The sequence below is a fragment of the Pogoniulus pusillus genome, chromosome 3 (assembly GCF_015220805.1).
Source record: "Pogoniulus pusillus isolate bPogPus1 chromosome 3, bPogPus1.pri, whole genome shotgun sequence".
Taxonomy (NCBI): domain Eukaryota; kingdom Metazoa; phylum Chordata; class Aves; order Piciformes; family Lybiidae; genus Pogoniulus; species Pogoniulus pusillus.
In genome coordinates, this window is record NC_087266.1 from 17,997,301 (window position 1) to 18,019,753 (window position 22,453).

The 22,453-nt window shown below is 39.7% G+C and overlaps 1 protein-coding gene across 2 annotated transcripts in view; it reads left to right on the top strand.

Moving 5' to 3' along the window:
* The window catches only part of DDX10 (DEAD-box helicase 10), a 207,827-nt gene that overhangs the window by 73,759 nt on the left and 111,615 nt on the right, over positions 1–22,453 (top strand). Inside the window, exon 14 of one of the 2 annotated variants that reach the window (XM_064171193.1) lies at positions 17,740–20,111. The exons of the other annotated variant lie outside the window; for it this stretch is intronic. Within the exon in view, the coding sequence (XP_064027263.1) occupies positions 17,740–18,030 (291 nt within the window). The 3' untranslated portion in view covers positions 18,031–20,111. Of the gene's footprint in view, positions 1–17,739; positions 20,112–22,453 lie in introns of those variants that run through there. 2 annotated transcript variants of the gene reach the window in all.

The following is a 22,453-nucleotide window of genomic DNA, read 5'->3' on the forward strand; positions in this document are numbered from 1 at the left end:
GGGATGAGATTTAACAAGGCCAAGTGCAGGGTTCTGCACTTCGGCCACAATAACCCCAAGCAGTGCTACAGGCTGGGGACTGAGTGGCTGGAGAGCAGCCAGGAGGAAAGGGACCTGGGGGTACTGATAGATAGTAAGCTGAAGATGAGCCAGCAGTGTGCCCAGGTGGCCAAGAGAGCCAATGGCATCCTGGCCTGCATCAGGAACAGTATGGCCAGTAGGACAAGGGAGGTTATTCTTCCCCTGTACTCAGCACTGGTCAGACCACACCTTGAGTACTGTGTCCAGTTCTGGGCCCCTCAATTCAAGAGAGATGTTGAGGTGCTGGAACGTGTCCAGAGAAGGGCAACAAGGCTGGTGAGGGGCCTGGAACACAAATCCTATGAGGAGAGGTTGAGGGAGCTGGGCCTGTTTAGCCTGGAGAAGAGGAGGCTCAGGGGTGATCTTATTACTGTCTACAACTACCTGAAGGGGCATTGTAGCCAGGTAGGGGTTGGCCTCTTCTCCCAGGCAACCAGCAATAGAACAAGGGGACACAGTCTCAAGTTGTGCCAGGGTAGGTATAGGCTGGATGTTAGGAAGAAGTTCTTCACAGAGAGAGTGATTTCCCATTGGAATGGGCTGCCCAGGGAGGTGGTGGAGGCACCATCCCTGGGGGTCTTCAAGAAAAGCCTGGATGAGGCACTTAGTGCCATGGTCTAGTTGACTGGCTAGGGCTGGGTGCTAGGTTGGGCTCGATGATCTTGGAGGTCTCTTCCAACCTGGTTGATTCTATGATTCTATGAGCATGCACTCAATCCCCTTGTCCAGGTCATTGACAGGCCCCAGTACTGAACTCTGGGAGATGCTACTAGTAACTGGGCACCAGCTGGACTTAATTCCATTCACCACCACTCTTTGGCCATGCCATCCAGCCCATTTTTATGCGATGCAGAGTGCCCTTATCCAAGCCTCAAGCCCTGAGTTTGGAAGGAGAATGCTATGGGAGACAGTGTCAAAGGCTTTACTAAAACTCAGGTAGAAAATCTTTACTATCCTCATCCACTAGGCAGGTCACCTTGTTGTAGAAGCAAATGTTTGATTTGTGTTGTCTTTTTTCACAAGCATATAAAGGTTTTTTTGGTACTCATAGCTTTTGAAAATGGTGACTGGTATAAAAGAAAAATCTCTGGAGACAAAAGGAGATTTAGAAGTGGTTTAAACTCCTTCATTATTCTAAAAAAATATTTGTTATAGCTTAAAAAGCAGATTTTAATTTGCAGAATGCTTAAAGTGTTATTCAAAGTCAATATTGGTTTGTGTTTGAAATTATGGGTTTATTAATACTGTCTAATTAAAATGACAAACTTAGGAGTCAGCAGTTGGGAACAATTTTATTGATAAACTCTGTGATATATTTTGTATGCTTATCCAGCCTGCAGGTGTGCATAACTGCTTAGACATTTAGCCATTTGTTGAAGCTTAAATTAATAAAGGGCTTTTCAGAAGATGCTAGAGAACAGTTAGTAGTAGGTGTTGATTTTGGGATAATGATTCAAACTATAATTATTTCTGGTCTCTTCACACGTTGTGGAATACTTGCTTAGATGTCTGTTAAGGAGGGGTTTGAATGCCCAGAATTAACATGTAAGATTATTGCTGCAGCAGGACTTGGTTTTGTGCTGGGAAAAGAGGCAGCTTTGATTAACTCTTGCAATATGGTCAAGAGGATTTTAGTTTGTCAGGCAAGACTGCCTTGGTTCCAGCGTGGGAATATTTGCAGCAGGAGGAGTTTCAGACTGTCAGTTTACTGTTGCTACATTGCTAAGCTTTGCCTACTATGCCATGTCTTTAATGGCAGGATCCTCACTGTGCAGGTTGTTCTTTTAAGCACTTGCTTGATCTGTACTGGAATTCTCAAAGCTGCACAGTATCAAGATAAAATATTTTAAAAGATAAGTATTTTGAGAATAATCAATCACTGGAACCACCTCCTCAGGGATGTTGTAGTGCCTCCACCACTGGAAGATTTAAAAATGTGTTCAGACAGTGCTGTATAATCTCCTTTACACCTGGAAGGTTTGACCAGATGATCTCTTAATGTCCTTCTGAGATTCTACTTTAATGTGATTATGTGACAGATTGATAATGCACCTGGTGTACAGGTATGCACAAAAAGAAGTGTCAGAAGCATGCCAATGTATAGTCAGGGTTACCAAGCATCAGCTGTTCAGTATACAAGGACCCTAACTTGCAGCACAGTATGCATCGCTGGATACCTGACTGACTTGGTAATCAGCTCTTGAACATGCCTTTTCTGGTCTGGCACTTCAGGTACTAAGCTTCGATAAACCAAACCCCTTACAATTATTCTCTGCAAAAGGTTTGAGGGCTGATGGCCAAACAGCTTTTATACCTTGATGTGGCATGAACATGACAGGCAGCACAGCCTTAAATAGTCCTAGACCGAGCTGCCACTGTCCCCAGTCATTGGGGGTCTGATAAGAAGACATGAGCAAGCCTGACACCCAGACTTGCTCTAGAATTGCTTATTCCTTCATTTCCACTGTAGCAGTGAGACCCATGAAGAGCAGCTGTTACTACTGATTTCAGAAGAGTTCTGGGATGGCTACTGTGTTGTGCTCTTTCTTTTGACGTTCAGGTGGACATTGAAATTGGTGCAGACAACTGGTTTAGAAGCAGGTACCTGTACTGGAATTGTTGATTTAGAAGATTGTAGATTTAAAAGTTAGAGACCAGAGTGTAGCTTCTCTGGGTGGTCGTTTTTCCCATATGGCTTGATAGTGTGCTGCCTTTAGGAGATCTACTGGGGGAAAAATGGGGTTTTTTGTGTTGTTTTGTAAAACAACTCTTGCAGAAAAATTCAGAGTTACTGGACTGCTGCTAAAACAAAGTAGAAAATATTCTGTTCTTTTAGTACTTTTCATTATGAAAACACCAGCAGAACTTTATCTGCTCTTTCAAAGATGTTAAGGAATGGTGGGAATAGTTAGTTTGAAAACAATTTTGAAATTTGTTTAAATAAAAGGATATTTAAGGTAACTTACCACTTCTAAAAAGGAAGTCTTCATCCCCATCCCTGTAAGTACTTAATTCTTGAATATAATGCTTTGAATTATATGGGTACAAATGAATGTATAAAGGAAAATGGATTTTCATCATTGATGCAAAGGAATCATTAAAATATGGGACTGATGACATTTTTCATTCTATTCCTGCTGAATCTTCCCTTTATTGGTCTTAAACCGCATAATTGCCTCTGCCTCACTTTCCTTTATTCCATATAACAATTAGAACAAATTACTTGTGCGGATCAGTGCTGTTTTCCAGGTCAGTGGTGTGTTAGTAAATCAGACTTCAACTTGCTATTGACTTGCCTGTCCCAGTATTACATCACCAAACCTAAGAACTAAGTCGAGAGCTGTGCTTAACTTCAAAGGCAAATCTTGCTTTATAAGTGCTGCTGTACTTGTTCTGATGGGGTTTGACTAAGTGGTACTTCAGTGGTTTTGAAGCATACTTAAAGCTACCACAGAGAATGACACAGGTTTGATTGTGTTTTCAGAGCACTCGGTGCAATCGTTAGTCCTTTAAACAATCCCTTTATTTTCATAGCATTTAAATGATAGAGCCAGAGTGGGTCCTTAGAGAAATCCTCCAACTGACAAGTTCATTGTAGATGAAGAACTGCTGCCTTAAATTGCTGTCCTGGTTTTTAAATATTCTCCTCTTCTCAGTAATGAACCTTGAGATATGGATGAGACAGCTTATTTAGATTGCCTTTAGCTGTATATATTTAAGGACAAGTGGAATAACCTTTCCTGTAAATTAAAGCAAACAGTAATTTACATCCCGTGTGTCGATGTCATTCTAAGCAAGTTGCTGCTTGAGTAGTATAATACATATTTAATTTGATGCCTTTTCCATCCATAAATATTAATAATTTAACTGATGTGAAATGAAATGGTTGAAAGCTTAACTGTACAAACCTGAAAACTGGTTATAATGGGGTTTTTTTTTGATGAAAAGGTGGTAATTTAGTGGAAATGGGTTTGATTGGGAGTTACTCATATTGAAGAAGATTTTATACTTGAAGAAAAACTGGACCTTCTGGTATAAATTCTTAACTCACTGCAGGGTGGTTGGACTAGACAACCTTTGGAGGTCCCTTCTGACTCAAACCACCATTCTGTCATTCAGCCTGGAGCTTTTAATGTATTCAGAAGAAAAAAACAGATTCTTTTGCTTGCTGGTGTGGTGTGCTTGGTTATTTTTTGTTCTTTTTTTTTTTTTTTTTTAATCAAGAGGAGATCCTAGTGATGTAGACATATACCTTGTGAAAACTAAGGGCTCTTTTTCTTGGTCATTTTGCAGATTAGCTGCATATTTTTTGTTTTGCTTTCTTAGAAACAATAGCAGAAAACTCCATTCTTTTTGCAAGTCCTTACACTGCACTCACCCTTGCGGTTTAAAAAACTCTGTGAGCCTTGTCTTCAATGTTGAAGTGTCAAAATTGCCCACATCTTGTATGTAGAATGAGGCTTATCTGGCTGCTTTTCAATGCGTATTTCTCTGCAGCTGAGCTTTGCATGTGTTCTACAGCGATATGCTGTGCGCTTTGTAGGTCACTCCATCACTATGTGCGAGCCAAGTCCCTTAGGATGGTGGGGAATGTGGGAAGAGAGAATGTGGTGTGATGCCACAGTTCAGTGGGATTTGGTGGGAAGCCAGCTTCATCAAGTGCTGACAGTTTTTAATGTATGAAAAATACATAGCCATTATATACATATTAATATTTATATATAACATAGACATGTTAAGATTTTTTATATATAAGATTAAGGTAAATATATTTGTATGTGTATTGAAATATATTTAAATACATAATAAGGCCTCTTGTGTGTTCAGTATAAGAGAGACACTGAGGTGCTGAAGCGAGTCCAGAGAATGGCAACTGAGCTGGTGAAGGATCTTACGAGGAGTGGCTGAGTGAACTGAGGTGGTTCAGCCTGAAGTACAGGAGCCTGAAGGTGTTGTAAAGAGTTGTGTGTCGGTTTCTTCCCACAAGTCACAACTGATTGAACAAGAGGATGTGTCACTAAGTTACACCAGAGGAAGTTTATGTTAAACAATAGGAAAAAACTTCTATACTAGAAGGGTTATCAAAGACTGGAATAGACTGCTCAGTGAAGTGGTTGAACCTCCATCCCTGACTGCATTTAAAAGCTGTATAGATACGACGCTTAAGGATATGGTGTAGTAGTAGTCCTGGCAGAGTTAGACAGTGGTTGGATTTGATGACCACCATAGTGATGGTGTGTGTGAATCTGTTTATTGTGCAGGGAGCATCAGTTGTGGCATATTTTGTTGTCCTCATTCACTGGGAGAGATATCTGCTGAGAAGTCTAAACTAGTTAATGCTTTCTGGTTTACTCTGAAGCATTTTCAGTGATAAGGACATGTGTTTCAATCTCTGCAAGGTTATAAAATGCTGTCATGCATTCCATAAACTTTAACAGAAATATGTTTAATGTATTGGAGAGTGAGTCACTGATTGTACAAGTAGATTCTAGAAGCCAGTACTTACCTGCCTGTTCCCCATAGCAGAATGCTCATGTGTAATCAGATTAGGCATTAAATTGTTTGATTTGAATAATTTTTTTCTGACTGACTGCAGGGAATCTTTTAGATATAGAAATTATAAATGGCAGAGTAGATGTCTTGAAGGCACACTGCGCCCATAGAAATCACACCAGGAGTTTTAATAACCTGAAATGCTCTTCTCTCTTTGCATTAGGAAAAACGACACCTTTAAACGACCCAGTAACATTTTTGAGCATTTATGCTTGTTTTTTACCTGTTCACTGGGTGCTTTCTTTTCTTGGGAATTACTTACCATGTCAGGAATCTGTGTAATTGAGAGCTAATAAGGACATGTCCTAACATAGTTGGTTTAATTCTAAATATATCATTATCAGTCTTTCTGGCAGGGCATGCTGATAACACAGATGTCTCATTCGTGTATTAATAAACTCAGTCTCTAATGTGGTACTTTGTTTCTGCAAAATCCTCTGATTTTTTTTTTTTGTGTCCACTATTAGTGAGTTCAACAAGCCTGATTCTTTTGCACAGGGGAAATTTTGTGACAAGCCAAGTGATTTTGGGTTAGTTTCATGGGAATTAATATTGCAGTTGGCAGAAGTATCTTCGTCAGCAGGTTTCATGGCTTGTTTTTTTTTATTTTTCATATGTACATGAATTTAGTTATCAAACACTGTTGCTGTCAGTGGTCTCTAGCCCTTAAATGATTGTTTTCACTAAAATATGGATCAATATGTTAACACTTTTCTCCCATATGTGACAGCACATAGGCGGGCTGTGTTCTGTAAAAGACTGTATACCAAGCTGGCACTGTGAGGGGAGAAGTGGGGATGTATGAACTGGCAAGACACTTAAAATCTGTGAAATCTGTTGGCTTCTGTTCTTGGTAGAGTGGAAGTACAGAAATATCTCTGTCATAGAATCATAGAATTGCTTAGACTGGAAAAAGACCCTGTAAAAACATTGAGTCCAGCTATTAACCTAACAGGATCAAATCCACTAATAAACCATGTCCACATCTACTTGTCTAATAAATACCTCTAGGGATGATGATTCTACCACTTCCATGGACAACCCATTTCAGTGCTTGACAACTCTTCAAGAGAATGAATTTTTCCTAGTGTCCAATGTGGTGCAACTGGAGGCTGTTCTGTCTCATCCTGTCACTTGATACTATGGAGAACAGACCAATACCACCTCTACAATTTCCTTTCAGGTAGCTGTAGAGAGTGAGCATGTGTCCCCTCAGCCTCTTTTTATCCAGACTGAAAAATCTCAGTTCTCTCAGGTAGGTCACTGGAGGGAAAGAAGAAATTAAATCTTTGGTTCTGGACAGCAACACAACTTCGAAAATGTTGTTAGCTACCTGATGCAGTGTATGAAGTAGCATAGATTGGATTTAATAGTTCTACAGATGAAATTTACTGTACAATAAGGTATATTTCTAAAATACAGCTAGATAGCAACAAAAATGTAGTGCCAGATCTATGTTGAAACAATATTTGGTTTGTCAAGACTTGGTGTTCTTGTCTCTCTCTTCCTGGATGTAACTGTCACTTCTGCTCTTCAAGGTCACACACAATCTTGTATGCCACCAGGGTATTCGTCACCAGTCCTTCAAAATTTTCTCCTTCATCTCTCTTTTTCTTGTAACTTCTTCCTTGTGTTTGGTTGAAATTCATGGATTCACAGCGTTTTCTTTATAAACTCTTGCAATCTCAAAGAGTTTTATCATCTTGGAATTTTAAAAATGTCTAAATAACTTAATATTTACTCTTAATATTTTAGCAGCAATACTGTTTGATTCTATTTTGTGCAGAGGAGAGTTTTCTGGAGAGTTTATTGCACACTCTCATCCCTGTGATATATTTAATGTGTAGGATTTGCTCATGGGGGCTCTGTGCTAAAGTTGCTCAGTGTTTGATTGTCTGTGTTACTCTTGCAAGATGATCAGAGCAGATGTAGCTATAAAAATTCCCAGTGTATTGTGAATACACAGTGTTTAGGTTTCTGTTTTGTTCTTGATTTATTTGTCTTTTTGTTTGCACTTAAGTGGTTAACTCATGTTAGAAAACATTATGCATAGTGCTTTTGAGACCTTTAATGTGAATGATACAGCTAATGCAGAATTCATAAGTACGTGGATAGTGCTATATAGGCAGTTTTCTGTGTAATGTTGTGTTTTCTGTAATTCAGTACAGCAACTTATTATCAATTTGCTTAGTATCACTATGAATATGAAGGGAGCTTGTAGCCAGGTGGGGGTTGGTCTCTTCTCCCAGACAACCAGCAGTAGAACAAGGGAACACAGTCTCAAGTTGTGCTGGGGGAAGTATAGGCTGGATGTTAGGAGGAAGTTCTTGCCAGAGAGAGTGATTGGCATTGGAATGGGCTGCCCAGGGAGGTGGTGGAGTCACCGTCTCTGGAGGTGTTCAAGAATTAGTGCCATGGTCTAGTTGACTGGCTAGGGCTGGGTGCTAGGTTTGCCTGGATGATCTTGGAGGTCTCTTCCAACCTGGTTGGTTCTATGATGATTCTATTCGATGAATCCAGGAAGCCTGGGGAAGGACCGTTTAGAAGGGCCTGTAGTGACGGGTCGAGAGGCAATGGTTTTAAACTAGAGCAAAGGAGATTTAACTTCACAATGAGGTTAGTGAAATACTGAAACATGTTGCCCAGAGATGTGGTTGAGTCTCCATCCCTGGAGATATTCAAGGTCAAACTTGGTGGGACCATGAGCAACCTGATCTAATTGGAGATGTCCCTGCTCGCTGCAGGGGGGCTGGACAAGGTGACCTTTGAGGGTCCATTCCAATCCAATGCAGCCTGTGATTCTGTAATCCCTTTCAATAATACAGAATCACAGAATGATAGGGGTTGGGTCCAACCCACTTGCAAAGCAGGACCTCTTAAACAGGTCTCACAGGAATGGATCCAGGTGAGTTTCGAAGTTTACACAGTGACACAGTAGCATCTGCTGGTGTTATTTTGGGAGGTTCATTCATAGGCTGCTTATGTTATCAGTTGCTTGTGCCAGCTACAGATCTCTTAGGTTATGCTTAAGGGACTTGTAACCTCCTCTGCAGTCCAGCTCTAAAGCTTGCAGTAACGCCTTTGTGCTATATTCAGCGTAGCTAGACGCTTGTAGTTAAATTGGTCCAGTGTCTCTCCTTTGACTTAAATAGTAATCTTCCATGGGAGACTGTATCAAAAACTTTATTGAAGAACAGGTTTTTCTGCATTTGTATTCTTAAAACAATTTCTATTGATAACTGAAGAATATTGGTTTTGCCTTGCATCTTCTGCCAGCCCCTGCTGAATCTTGGCCTATTTTATATTTTTATGTCTTCTGTTACTGTTTCCACCAAATGTTGTTCCAGATCCTTTCATCCTACTGCATCACCTAGTGATAGTTGCTCTATTTTCCTTAGGCTCCATTTGTTACTATGCTGTATCATTCGAAAGCGTGTTCAGACAATCTGTAATCCTTTATTCTTCCTGTGTGACAACTCCTCTAGTATTTTTCTGCCGCTGTCTTTATCTGCAGCCCTAGGAATTAGTTCGACTTCAGTCCTATTAGCTGGATTGTATGACTTGTTTTTCTTACGTGGATTCCTATTTCTGCATCTTGTGGTGCTCCTAGTAAATTCTCTTATAATGGTTATTTATTAAGGAGTCTCTGTGATTCTCCAGGTTTGGTTTTGTTAGGATATATATTCTTGCACACTGCTTTGGCAAATGTTCTTTCCTGAGGTAACTGATCAGTCCTCCACCTAGTCTGGACTTGTTTACCTGTTTCGCAGCCTGCCCTTTCAGGCCTTTAATTTTTCATGCTCAGATTATCCAGGGCAATATGTGCTGGAGCTCATGACACTGGTACTCTGTATATGGGAAGCACAGAACTGCTTTCCTGAAGTGCAAACTGATTTGTTTCTGTTGTTACTTGAGCCTTATTTCTTTAGCATGAACCTGTGAGCTTTCTGTAGTGCCTAGGGGACAGGAAATGCGATTTCTTAATGTATATTTTGTGTCATACATTATTGACCATTAAAGGACAAGGATGGCAATAACCCCCCCAAAACCTGAGAAAAGTGCATTCAGTAGGAAAGTTAGAATCTGTTAGTTCTCACAATAAATAAATCTTTATTTCGTGTAGCCACCAAATAACATCATTCTAAACTGTGTAAAACTCAAAGGCTGGTTTAATTTATTACAAATTTATTGAAAATCTCTGATTTCTGTCATTAAATTTTACTTTACTCTCCTGATTTCTTAGTAGTCTAATAATGGCAAGCTAATTTATAAAAGAATATGCTAAATAATCCCCTTTATTCTTTCCCCTTAGTGTTCCTTCTTTTGTTACTTCTGAGTGGCTACAGCAGTTAGTAGTAGGTAGTTTAGAAAAGGGTCTAAAATTGGAAGTTTTTCTCAGACTGTCCAAATAAAAGCACATGAAAGTGACCATTTGTAGTTGCTATAGACAAACATTTTTTTTAATTGATTGTGCACAGAGACAAATATGCAAATCTGTTTCTTAGCAGAAGATGTATCTTTGTGTTACCAGTTAGTACAGAAATTTCAAACTTTGTCTCCACTGGTGTGTCGCCTTGAACTTAGTCTGTGCCTCTGAAGAGCTCTTTAGTTTCTCTTTAGCCTAGCATTTCTTTTAAAACTTTCCTGTATAAAAAAATCAGAAAGCCTTTCAGTAAAAATTGCTTTATAGTTTAGCTTTGCATTACTGTGTTTCTTTTTTGAAAGGTTTGGGTTTTTATCTTATTTGTTCTTACCATGTTTGTTGCCTATGGAAGGTGATTTGATCTCTAATGAGCTAATATTGTGATGCAGAACACAGATCTACTGCTCTGATGTGCTGCATCTTAACTTTTTGTTCTATTTCTGGTTGGACCTTATTGTTGAATCTTTGTTATTTTCTTTTTTTTGTTGCTCATCTCTTTCCATCATCTCATTACCCCACTCCCTCTAAAATAAAAAAAGGTCATGCATGAGAAGAAACAACAGCAGTCTAAGTAATGGTAGTAAAGAAGTGAATGCATGAAATCTTTTAAGGTAAGCTGATCTTTAGAGATGAAGAAGGAACTTCAGAAGATGCTGGTTTGGATTAATGCTTGTTTGAGATTTTTAGATGGTTTTTATTTTTAGAGCTTACTGTTTGTCTTGGGCACTTTTTTATTTACGGCATTATGTAACCTCAGTTTTCTGAAATTTGCATTTCTGCCTTCATGGATACATTATTTTTCAGAAACATTTTGGTTTGTTATGAAGCTTCATTGACATTTCTGTTTAGGAAATGCATCTCTGGAGGCTCGATAAGAAACAATGTCCTACAGTGTTTAAGCTTTGATATTTCTGAAGTGTTTATTGCTTTAAGAAGAATTTGTAGAGATGGAGTATAGTAGGATATTAAGTTGCAATCAGAATAAAAATTGCTTTATAGATAGAATTGGAAAGAAATCTAAGGTATTAGAGTCAGTAGCCCCCCCATCACTACCTTCATTACATAGGATGCACAGGCAAAGACAGTAATGTTTTTTAAGCATAAAGCTTGCTTCACTTGGAGATTAACATTTTGCTTTAGAGAAAAACAGACTAATATAAAGGCTTAACATGTGCAGTTACCTTTTTAACTGCTTATTAAAGCAATTGATCAAATATTTTGTATCCTATTTATTGTTTGCTTTCATCTTGTTGTAGATATGCATTTCATTTAGGTAGAGTAGTGCTCAGCAGAGTGATTTAGTAATGGCTCAGCAATAAAATGGCATCTAATCTGGGCATGAAGGTTCTGCATTTGATGTTGTGCCTTCCTAAATAGTAACAGCGTGAGGGCTTGGGAAGGAGAACATTGGGACACAAAGGAGATGTGCTGCTCACCCAGTGGCACAGTAAATGGGAATTTCCTTTGCAGAGTACAACTACTGACAAATAATGCAGAAGAAACTGTGGGCGAAGAGCACTTTCTGTAGTCAAAGCACTGACAACGGGGAAGCAGGAGGATAAAAATAAACACCACCTATTTCACTGTGCCTTCCGTTACTGCAGCAGTGGAGATTTTTGTGTCTTAGAAGCAACAGGAATATTTTGTCTGTGGATACTTTGGGCTGAGTCCAGTAGAATCTAGTGAAGCATTTCAACTCCAAAATGCATCTTGAGTTGCTGGATCTTCAGTGGTTTGTGGACCAACACTAATCCTTGAGGTTTATGGAATGAGGCAAGCTGAACACTGGGTAGTGTTGGAAGAAGCAGTGAGGCAAGATTATGAAAAGGAGAGATTGCCTATCTTCAATTATGTGGATTAAAGTGCTGTAAGCCTCTTGCATTTGAAGGCAAGGGAGCACTAAACATCTACTTCCGTTACTAACTGAAAAACCCAAACGCCACAGGATTTGTGTGTCTTATTAATGTACATTTTAAATAATCCACATGCAATCTGGACTAGATGCAATGTCTGTTTTGTTTAGCATAGATTGTAAATCTCTAGGTAAATGTCTGGGACTTCCTTGCTCTAGGCACTGAATATATCACATACATACTGTGGTGGTTTCCAGTTTAAGGCAAGAAAACAGGTGGAGGCAAAAGACAGATGGGGAAACACAAGGTAATGGAGACAATTATGAGTGTTGTAATAAGCTGTAGTTGCAATGTACCATCTGGCCAGCTATGGAGAAAAACTTTTGTCATATCTTTTTTTAATATATTGCACTACTTTCTCCTTCTGCCTCAAGGATGTATCTGTGCCTATGTGTATGTAATTGTATAGCTGAGCGGTGTTGGTTGATAAGGTTTTTATTACGGTGGCAGTTGTTCCTCAGCTTTCAGCTGTGTTCAGCACCCAGATTTATGGGTGCCTGGGACCTACTTATTGGAATTAGAGTTGGTAAGGTGTTATCAGTCAACACTGATTTTTAATATTAATTCAATATTATGTTTTTTAGTCTTGCAATGAATTATTTTCTGCTATTGCTGCATTACTGCTTTGTCTAGATTTGACTGAGGTTGTAGAGATTTTTACCCTGACAACTCAGCTAAGAGTGATCCTCTTTAATACAGTGCAGAAATACTAAGGATATAAATGAAAGTGCTGCTGTAATATATGTGGTGTTGTCATGTTTTGCCTGAACTGGAGTATTCATACAGATTTCTCCTGGACGGGCCAGTCCTCCAAGTTTACACATAATAGTGGTAAAGGAAGGTTACACTTCTTCAGGAGCTGTCTCAAACACCTTAATGTTTACCTTCTGCTCAAAACCACCCCATTTTTGTGTACAGATATAGCCAAGAGGAAAAAAAATTCCTTTGCCTCTTTTTGTGCTTCTATACTCTTCTTGTTTAGTTTGTCCTTGCTTTTAGATTTTTTCCTCTTTGGCCTTTCAGGTGAGAAAAGCACTAAGTCAGTAAATTACAGTCCTGCTTTTTGCACAACGCCTGCTGCTTTCCCCACAGAATACTTGTAAGGAACAGAAGAATTCTATATAATGTATTTACCCTGCACACAGTTGTTATTTGTACTACGTAGGAAATTGTCACTCTAACTTCTAAGTAAAAGTGGCTCCTTTATAGCTGAAAAGTAACATATCAAACAGTGATTGTCTGCTGGGTTTAGGTTGAATGGGCTAAGGCACTAAAGAAGCAGTTTGCTGCATAGTTGTTAAGTATGCTGCAGAAAATCTTTAGCCAAAATGGTTGAATCATTGTTCTTTTAGATATGGAAATTACATAATTGCGTTTTTTTTTAATGAGGAATTTATCTGAAATCTCATGGTAATGCTGTAAAGTAAAATGGATTTGTAATAAAGCAGGTGGCAGAACTTACAAGTATTGTGTAGGTGCCTGCTGGTCAGTAAACTGCTCTCCACTATGGTTTTGTCTCGGGCTTATGCCAGTAAGAATCACTTAGTAGCTAGAGGTGCACTGTGGTCTGAATAAAGGAAGTAGTAATGGTGAACATTGTTTTGTTCTGGGTATGTTAAAATGTTAATTCCCCCCCCCTGCTCCCGGGTTCATCTTTCAAAGAAAAGTATCATTCTTGGATTCATTTTATTTCTCTTTATTTCTGGGGTATTTTTCTAGAAGTATAGCAATTTTCCAGATAAGAGTTTTCAGAAATTTTGAAAGAAGTCTCAAGCCTGAATCCCTCTAAAATTAAGATTGCTTTTCTAACCACCCAAGCAAGTGAGAAGCATAGAATCATAGAATGGTTTTGGTTGGAAGTGACCTCAGAGATCATCCGGTTCCAACCCCCCTTCCATAGGCAGGGACACCTCCCACTAGAACAGGTCACTCAAGACCTCATCCAACCTGGCCTTCAACACCTCTAGGGAGGGAGCATCCACAGCCTTCCTGGGCAACCTGTGCCAGTGTCTCACCACCCTCACTGTAAAGGACCCTTTCCTAACATCTAGTTTAAATCTCCCCTCTTAAAGTTTAAGCCCATTGCCCCTTGTCCTGTCATTACAAGACCTTGTAAATAGTCCCTCCCCAACCTTCCTTTAGGCCCCCTTCAGATACTGGAAGGCCACTATAAGGTCTCCTTGAAGCCTTCTCTTCTCCAGGCTGAAAAGCCTCAGCTTTTGTAGCCTGTCCTCATAGCAGAGATGCTCCAGCCCTCTCATCGTCTTCCTGGGCCTCCTCTGGACTCACTCCAACAGATCGATGTCCTTCTTGTGTTGCGGGCTCCAGAACTGCACACAGTACTTCAGGTGAGGTCTGAGAGCAGAGTAGACAGTGAGAATCCCCTCCCGTGCTCTGCTGGCCTTAGTCTCTCAATTTCCTCCTTTAGCCCAGCCACCATACTGAGCAGATCACTCACCTGCTCACACCTCACACAGGTTTCATACCCACCACTTTCCATTCCAAATGCTAGGCTCAGGCATTCTCTGTAGCTAGGGGTCTGGACCCTCACCAGTCTGGGTGTCCACAGGCTTTTTTAGCCACAGTATTTGCCTGGGTTACAGCCATGGCTAATGCTTTGGTGTTTGGATTTTGTTTTGTTTTTTTATTCTTCTTCCTCTGGCACCTTGCAGGCTGGGTTCAGCAGAGAAGCTACTCTCTTCCCGAATCAGAGTCTGGCATCACTGCTGCTTCTCATTTAAATCACCTGGCCATGTATCACAGTATCACCAAGGTTGGAAGAGACCTCACAGATCATCAAGTCCAACCCTTTACCACAGAGCTCAAGGCTAGACCATGGCACCAAGTGCCACGTCCAATCCTGCCTTGAACAGCCCCAGGGACGGTGACTCCACCACCTCCCCGGGCAGTCCATTCCAGTGTCCAATGACTCTCTCAGTGAAGAACTTTCTCCTCACCTCAAGCCTAAATTTCCCCTGGCGCAGCCTGAGGCTGTGTCCTCTCGTTCTGGTGCTGGCCACCTGAGAGAAGAGAGCAACCTCCTCCTGGCCACAACCACCCCTCAGGTAGTTGTAGACAGCAATAAGGTCACCCCTGAGCCTCCTCTTCTCCAGGCTAACCAATCCCAGCTCCCTCCTCCTCTCCTCGTAGGGCTGTGCTCAAGGTCTCTCACCAGCCTCGTTGGCCTTCTCTGGACACACTCAAGCATCTCAACATCCCTCCTAAACTGGGGGGCACAGAACTGAACACAGTACTCAAGGTGTGGTCTAACCAGTGCAGAGTACAGGGGCAGAATAACCTCCCTGCTCCTGCTGACCACACCATTCCTGACGCTTGCTGCGTCTGCTGCTTTCGTGCCCCCTTCTGGGATTCTCCGTTTGGGAGAGCCCCAAAATAAAGAGCTTCTAAGAACCCACGTTCTGGCGGAGCTGGCCTTGCTACTGCTCTCTTCCCAAATCAGGGGCTTGTATGAGCGTTCAAGCATGCTAGCTAAGTGACCAGTGTTCTTACATCTTCTTACGTTTTGAGAAATCCCTGCTAGAAGTAAAACTCATGGAGATTCATTTGAAAATCTCGGTGTTTTGTAAGTGATTTAGCCCCAAATCTAAAAAAAAAATAGGACTGCCTGAACCACAGTCCTGGCAACTAAGCAATTCGTAACACTATGAACAAGTAAAAGCTGATTGAGCAAATACTCCCTCCCTGGTTTTATTTAAATTCACTTTACAGGTCGATTATTTTTTTAAGTATGATTTTTTTTCTTCACATACATTTTATTTTAAGCAGTGTGAGTAAAACTTGTCAGAAGAGATATTATTAAAACCGTGTAAGTTAGCAAATAGATTCTAAAGTTCACACTCTGTTTTGGATTAGCTTGTATTAAAGGTATGTGAGGAAAATGAGTCTGATCTAGGAGTTTGTTCACAATGGAGATAGACGAGTCCTATAAAACTTTATTCAAATAAAGGGAGAGTCTATGGGTCAGATCCCTGTGGGATCTCTCAAATTGCTGTAAGGCACAGCTTCCCTTCTATCCTAAATTCCTGAATGAAAATTTCCTTATCCCTTTCCCCATTGGCTGAGGTACTCAGGATTTACAGCCTACATGTACCCCCTTTACATGTAACCCCTCTGCATTGGATGCTCATTTACATTAGGTTCTTCACTTCTCTGGGTGAAGATGTTAATATCCAGTAGTCTATTGAGCCTGCGCTCTGTCCTCAAAGTTCAGAAGTTCAGGCTGTGTTCGATAGCTGTTATCTTCAGACAGCCCCTACTGATTTACAGCAGGACCCAGACAAGGCCCTTGGCAGAGTCCCGCTGTGATTTACACATGCATAGATAAGGTGCACTGTCTAATTCTTTCTTTGTTACTTCACATCTCTCTCCATAATTCTTATTTTGTAAAGACACTACCCACCTTAATCCTATCTGTAGATGTAAAAATATGCTGATAAGTATTTAGTAGTCGACTGGCACTGAGTACCAGTTTTATTCATTCTAAGATATTGATCTCTTTGCACTGATGACCTGTAGCTGCCTTACTATTTTTCCCATAGCTGTCCTAAATACTGAAAGTTACTGATGTTCTCAATAGCAAGTAGATAAATAAGATAATAAATTATGGCAATCATATTCTGGCAACTGCTAAACAGACAGGGAATGTGTGAGGTTATATCTTGGAAAGAAGCTGGCTTGTGCAACACAGTATGAACTTTTTCTCGTGCTTCTTGTCATGTCCTCATTATTGACCACTGAACACCCTGAACTGCTTTTTTCCATTTAAATATTAATCAATCAATTTTTTTTTTTACTTCATAAAGCAGGTTTCATATTAGACAAAGCATGATAGTTGCACACTAGACTGAAATGAAGCATTAGCTTTTATCCATAATGATCTCTTGGGCTCTGCTTGGCTGTATTAACCTAAACTTGGATGTGGGGTTTTTATGTTTTTCCTCAGAGTAGTTGAAAATGATAGATAAAAAGAATCTTACTCACATTTCAGTAAATGGCTACAGGAATAAAATTTATTGAATGCGTGATAAAAAATTACTGCACCATAAAAAGCTGTACTGTTCAAGCATGGAAACACTGGGAAAAGTGCTTGCAAGAGCATTTCAGATTTCTTTTTTCCTACAAGAGTAGGGGTAAGCCATAGTACTTTCTCCTTTTTGAGATGAATCAAAACAATCTCTATGCAGCAAGAGTGGGATAACCTCAGTTTGTGTAGCTGCAGTACAAAATAAAATACTGCCTTGAATTTTCTTCCTTTATATATAATATTTCATGATCTTGGGGGAAAAAAGTATATATGAAATGCTGTGGGTGTTATCTCAAAGTGATGTATTTGTGGTTTTAACTTGCTGGAAGGTCAAACTGGCTGTTCTTACAAACTGGTCTCTTTTGCAACAGCCATATCTGACTGCATTACCACATTACAGAACTTGAGAAAACACTTACTTTGGAGAAGAGGGATTTAAATTACTCTTCTTCGTTTCAAGAGGTTCCATCTAGGATTAGTGTTTTGAATACTAAAAGGTCACTTGCACTGCAGAGAACAGGAATGTTTTTCTGCTCAGCAATGTTTCTCATGTACGATCTTTTTAGGAAGGAATTTTTCTGTGCAAAGTTTTAAGAGGATGTTTTTGTTTAATCTAGAGTAAGTGATGTCAATGTGAATGTACATGTTTAAAATCCATTTTCGACATTGGCAGTTACCTCCCATTTCTCCTGATTTTCTTCCTTTCCCTAACTTTTCCTCTGCAGTTAAAATTCTCCAGCTGTCTTTACATTGTGGAGCCCTGCACTTTCTGGGTAAATGGGATTTTTCCAGCCACGATCAATGAGTCGCTCCTGGCACTTGGTGAAAACACTTGCAATCGAAGTGGGAAACACTTCTCGCCTTCTGAGAAATCTCGACTTTCAGACAGATTATTCTTGACTGAACAAATGTCATCTCCTGTGCCTTCTCTTGAAAGTGCTTCTTTTCCCCTCCTCCCTCTAAAAGATGAGTATTTCCCCTCATCTCTTCTGCTACCTATCCAGACTTTTTATTGATGGAACCTCTAGTGAGATGACAGTGGGATCAACAGGTTAGCTCACAGAACTACCAGCAACCCTTTTATTCCAATTGTTGCCTTTTTAACATTTGTTTTATTGTTTTAAAAGAAAAACTAGAAGATTCCTAGATCTAAACTTGCTTAACCTAGTTTTTCTTTCTTATACTATTTTTTCCTATCTGTTTCAAGTCACTTTTCCAGACTCCTGGCTTTTCTCTGCACCAGTTTGCTTGAAATAGAGCATATAAAGTTGCTCTAGCTGAGTTAGGTGGGCTTTTCCATCTCACTGGAGTGAGAATAAACATGGGGCAGAGCTGGAGGGCGTGATTAGATTGCAGTGTCCCAGTTGTGCTAACATAAGCTTCTGCATCCCCACTGTATTACCAGCTCCAGGCTGTGGGTTTTTTTCTTTTGGCATGCCCAGTGATTCCAGTTTACTACTTCATTTAAGTTTGTGTGCCTAGGAGCTTAGCTAAGGCTCAATTGGGATAATTCTTTGGTGGTAGAGGAGTGCAGTGAAGTCCAGCCAAGAGATATCTGTCGAGAGAGAACTTCGTAATTTAGGGAACATTCTCAGAAGACTACATTCTGTGAAGTACAAGGATGGGAATTAAGCCTGACAACTTGCAACTTTTTTTGGCAGTACTTGTAAAAATGCTTCAGAAATGGGAATATATTATTTTGTTTGTATTGCTTAAGTTGGTATAGTCAAGCTATGGACCAATGTAACTGATGTGTCCAGAGACAGACTTCCCAACAATTCCCTGCACTCCCATTGGGAAGACTGGAGAGATGTCTTTGGATGGCAGAAGAATGTTTCATGGCCAGATGTTGAATGTTTTTGTGAAAGTAGTTTGGCACTTAGAGCTCAAATAGCAATGCCACCTCCAATCTCATTTCTTGTGCCTATATGTGACCTGACTGCAGTGTAGGTCTTGGCGTGACAATAGGGGAGCAGTGGGGATGACTGATGGGTACTACAAGTCTTCCCTTTGGTGGGTTCAGAGCATTCTTTGCTAAATTGGTGACACATTTCATCAGCTCTGATATGTGAAAATTAATCATTAAATTTTAAGTACTTTTTAGTAAGCACAAGAACTTCTAAGTTTGAACTGTATATTTTAGTGAAGAAATAATGAGAAACACATTTGCTCACACTATCCCTGTAGACTTATTTTTTTGTCTAAGCAGAATGCAAAATGCACATTTATTCAAAAGAAGTACAATTAAATTTAAAGGGTAGAGAAAATTGTGTAATTTGTATAAAAAGAAAGTTAATTTATGATGACAAAATGGCACTAACAAGTAGATTATGTTCATTCCTTAACACTGCTAGAGCCCAGTGCATTTGTCTAGAAATAATTACTAGTTTGATTTAAGCTTTACTTTCTTCCAGGCACTGTTAAAATATAAGCATTATGGCTCAGACAGGATAACCAAAACATAAGTTTTTCTAGACACAGCAGCAGCACTGTAAATGCAACCCAAGAGGAGAGATAGTGTGAGTGATAGAACAAAATTAATTGCCTGCTGAAAGTTTTAAGACACTCAGTATTACGAATGACAGACGCTTGTTCCACTGTCAAAACAACTGTCATAAATGAATATAAAAGTTGTTTGAGCTTGGAAGAATTCTATAGTGCTCGATGTACTCTTAGTATTAAATACAATAAGGCATAAATCTGTTTATAACACCCCAAATCTGCTGTGATAAAAATTTCTACATTGGTAGTTGCTGGTATTTTAGATGAATATGTAAAAATAGTGTGTTTAGTAGTATGAGAGATGCCTTGCATGCTGTACTTGAGTCTTGATCAAACCTGTGCTAGTTTGAAGCAGGCTAGAATGTTTTGGTGAGAAAAACTAGATCATAGGCTGTGAAAAGAAAACAATGGTGATGTCTGCTTCCCTCAGAGTCTTGCAGAAGAAGAAAGCAAAACATTAGATAACACTCTGGCCATTTTGTCTTCACTCTCGGGCTGGGCTTTGACTGAGCTGCATCTCCCTAACCTCACCTGCCACTCACCTTTGCTTCTTAACCTCTTGGCCGAGGTTCTTTAGGACTGGGGTAAGGTTGAGAGGGGCAGGGGGAAGGTGAGGGGTGGTTGAGAGCCCCTCCTGGGGACTCAGGTTTCTGGGAGGGGAGTTGTGTTTCTGTATTAATTTGACCTTGTATGTATCTGTCTATAACTGTGTATATTGTAAATAGCTGCTTGTATATTGTGCTAGCTGTAAATAAATAGCTTCATTTATATTCCCAGAGCCCGTCTGAGTCTAGCTGGGTACTTCTAAAGTGGGGGTGGGGGGACAGGTAACACCCAAACCATCACAAAACTAAACTAACTCTCTTTTTGTATAGAAGTGGAATTCATGTTAGGTTTTTTAACATTTTGATGGGATTTTGTGTGCTTTTGGAACATACAGTACTTGAAGACAAGGAGCCAGATTATAATCTAAGGATTTGTCTCCCACCTTGAACTGCGTGGAGAGTAGGTGGGGAAGTATTACCTCTACTTCAGGGTTTATTAAGGTACAAGAAGTTGATAACTGATTCAGAACTAGCTTGATGCAAGATCTTATGTATGTGCATAATTTCATAGCATGGTCACTGGAACAATTCTGTTAAAATATGTGGAACAAACATTAATGTAGACTTCAGAAAAATGGTCTGTATTTTAAAGGTCAGTGGAAGTCATCGTCCTGCCTATGTGAGTTCTCTGTGACATGGAGGATAGAGAATAACTTCTAATAAAAAAGTGGAACTGGTTTGAAGAGGAGGGGAAAAAGTATGAAGTAAAAATATAAGAATTAAATCTTTGTGGATTTTTTTAAATCACTTTGACTTTGAAATGATGGACCACGTTCAAAGATTTTTAAACTGTATTTTAGCATGCTTGCCTTTACTGAAGTGACTCCAGATCTGTCATGCATTCAAAACATGTTTTTTTCATTTCTTAAGTAATGTTTTCCTGTGAGTTTTGTTGGTTTTAATCTCTAATGAGTCCTGGTCCTGTCAGGATCTAGTGCTCTAATTATGTTGAGCATATTCCCATGGGTATCACAAATAGATATATCAAACATATGTAGTTCTTGTTATGAAATTGTTTCAGCTATTTTTACTAAAGGGTAGGATGACTTACCTTTATTATTCCTACTTGCAAGAGCTGTATTTGAGTTAATTCTCTTATCTGGTTTATTTTCAAGGCACAACTTCATGGCAAGTTTATACGAATTTGTTCCTGTTTGAAGATTGTTCTTCATCTTAAATGTTTTTTTTTTCTCCTTCTCTTGTGTTTATCCTACATACAAGAGAGCTGTCATACTCCCTTTGATGCTTTGTTTAGCTCTTTGAATTTCCTCTCAAAAGATAAACTCTTCATCCTAAGAACTCCTCTCTGCACATGCTTCATCTCAGTTCATCTTGACTTGATCTGGGAAGCTAAAGGCACACAGAGCTTATTCTGTGGGTTCACACCATTTCCTTCTGCAGTCAGAGTAAGCCTTGTCAGCTTTTACTGGCAATGGCTTGCCCAAAAGATCTCAGGATGTGTTTTTGGTCTTTCCTGTGGCTGCTTGAACAGTGCAGTTCACAGCCACCCTGTGAGGAAAAGCTCCTGAATCCTTTTCTTGTTCTTCAGCTTGAGCTCTCACTGTAAATGAAAAGTTCTTAAATCTTTAGTTCTTTTGCACTTGAGGCTATCAAGTTTAATTTCATGTTGATGTGTTTCCTTTTCAAGGCCATCTCACCCGTTAGAGTAACCTGTTGCCCGTTCTCTTCAGCTGCAGGCAGCTCCTAGCTTTGTGATATGCAGGCATTTTATTGCTGACTCCTGTGGGTAGAACAGGGCCTGTGGCACTGACCTAGGCAAATCACTAGTGCCCTGGTTATTTTTCTTTCAGCACAGACCATTGTAGACACCATTTGTAATCCACTGAAACTTTAGTTAGTCCTGCTATATTGTCTTTGTCTAAAGAGTGAAGAAAGCAAATGTGCCTTTGACATTCCTGTGCTGTATTTCTTATTCCAGTTTCCATTTTAATAAACTTACTTTCCTACTTCATGTCCTCTTTTGGTCAAGCTAAGGGTCTGTAATGGTCTTGGAGTAACCTGAGTCATATTTCCTCTCCCTTCACCATTTTTTGTTAGTTTTAGTATTTCCATTTCTATGTCCCCTGTCAGTTCCATTCAGAAAGATTTATTAAAAATAAAAAACATGTGTCAATATTTTCAGAATGCTATGATGGGGATTACCTGATAATTTGATGTTCTCTTTTTTGCTCCTGAGTGGACATTTTTCATGTCATAGTTCCTGGAAGTTGAGTTGCTTTTTGCCCATTTTGTACCTTAGCAGATTTACTGAGAACTCATTTAATATTGAGATCATGGCAAGTTGATATTCGGTGTCTACCTCACCTACAGA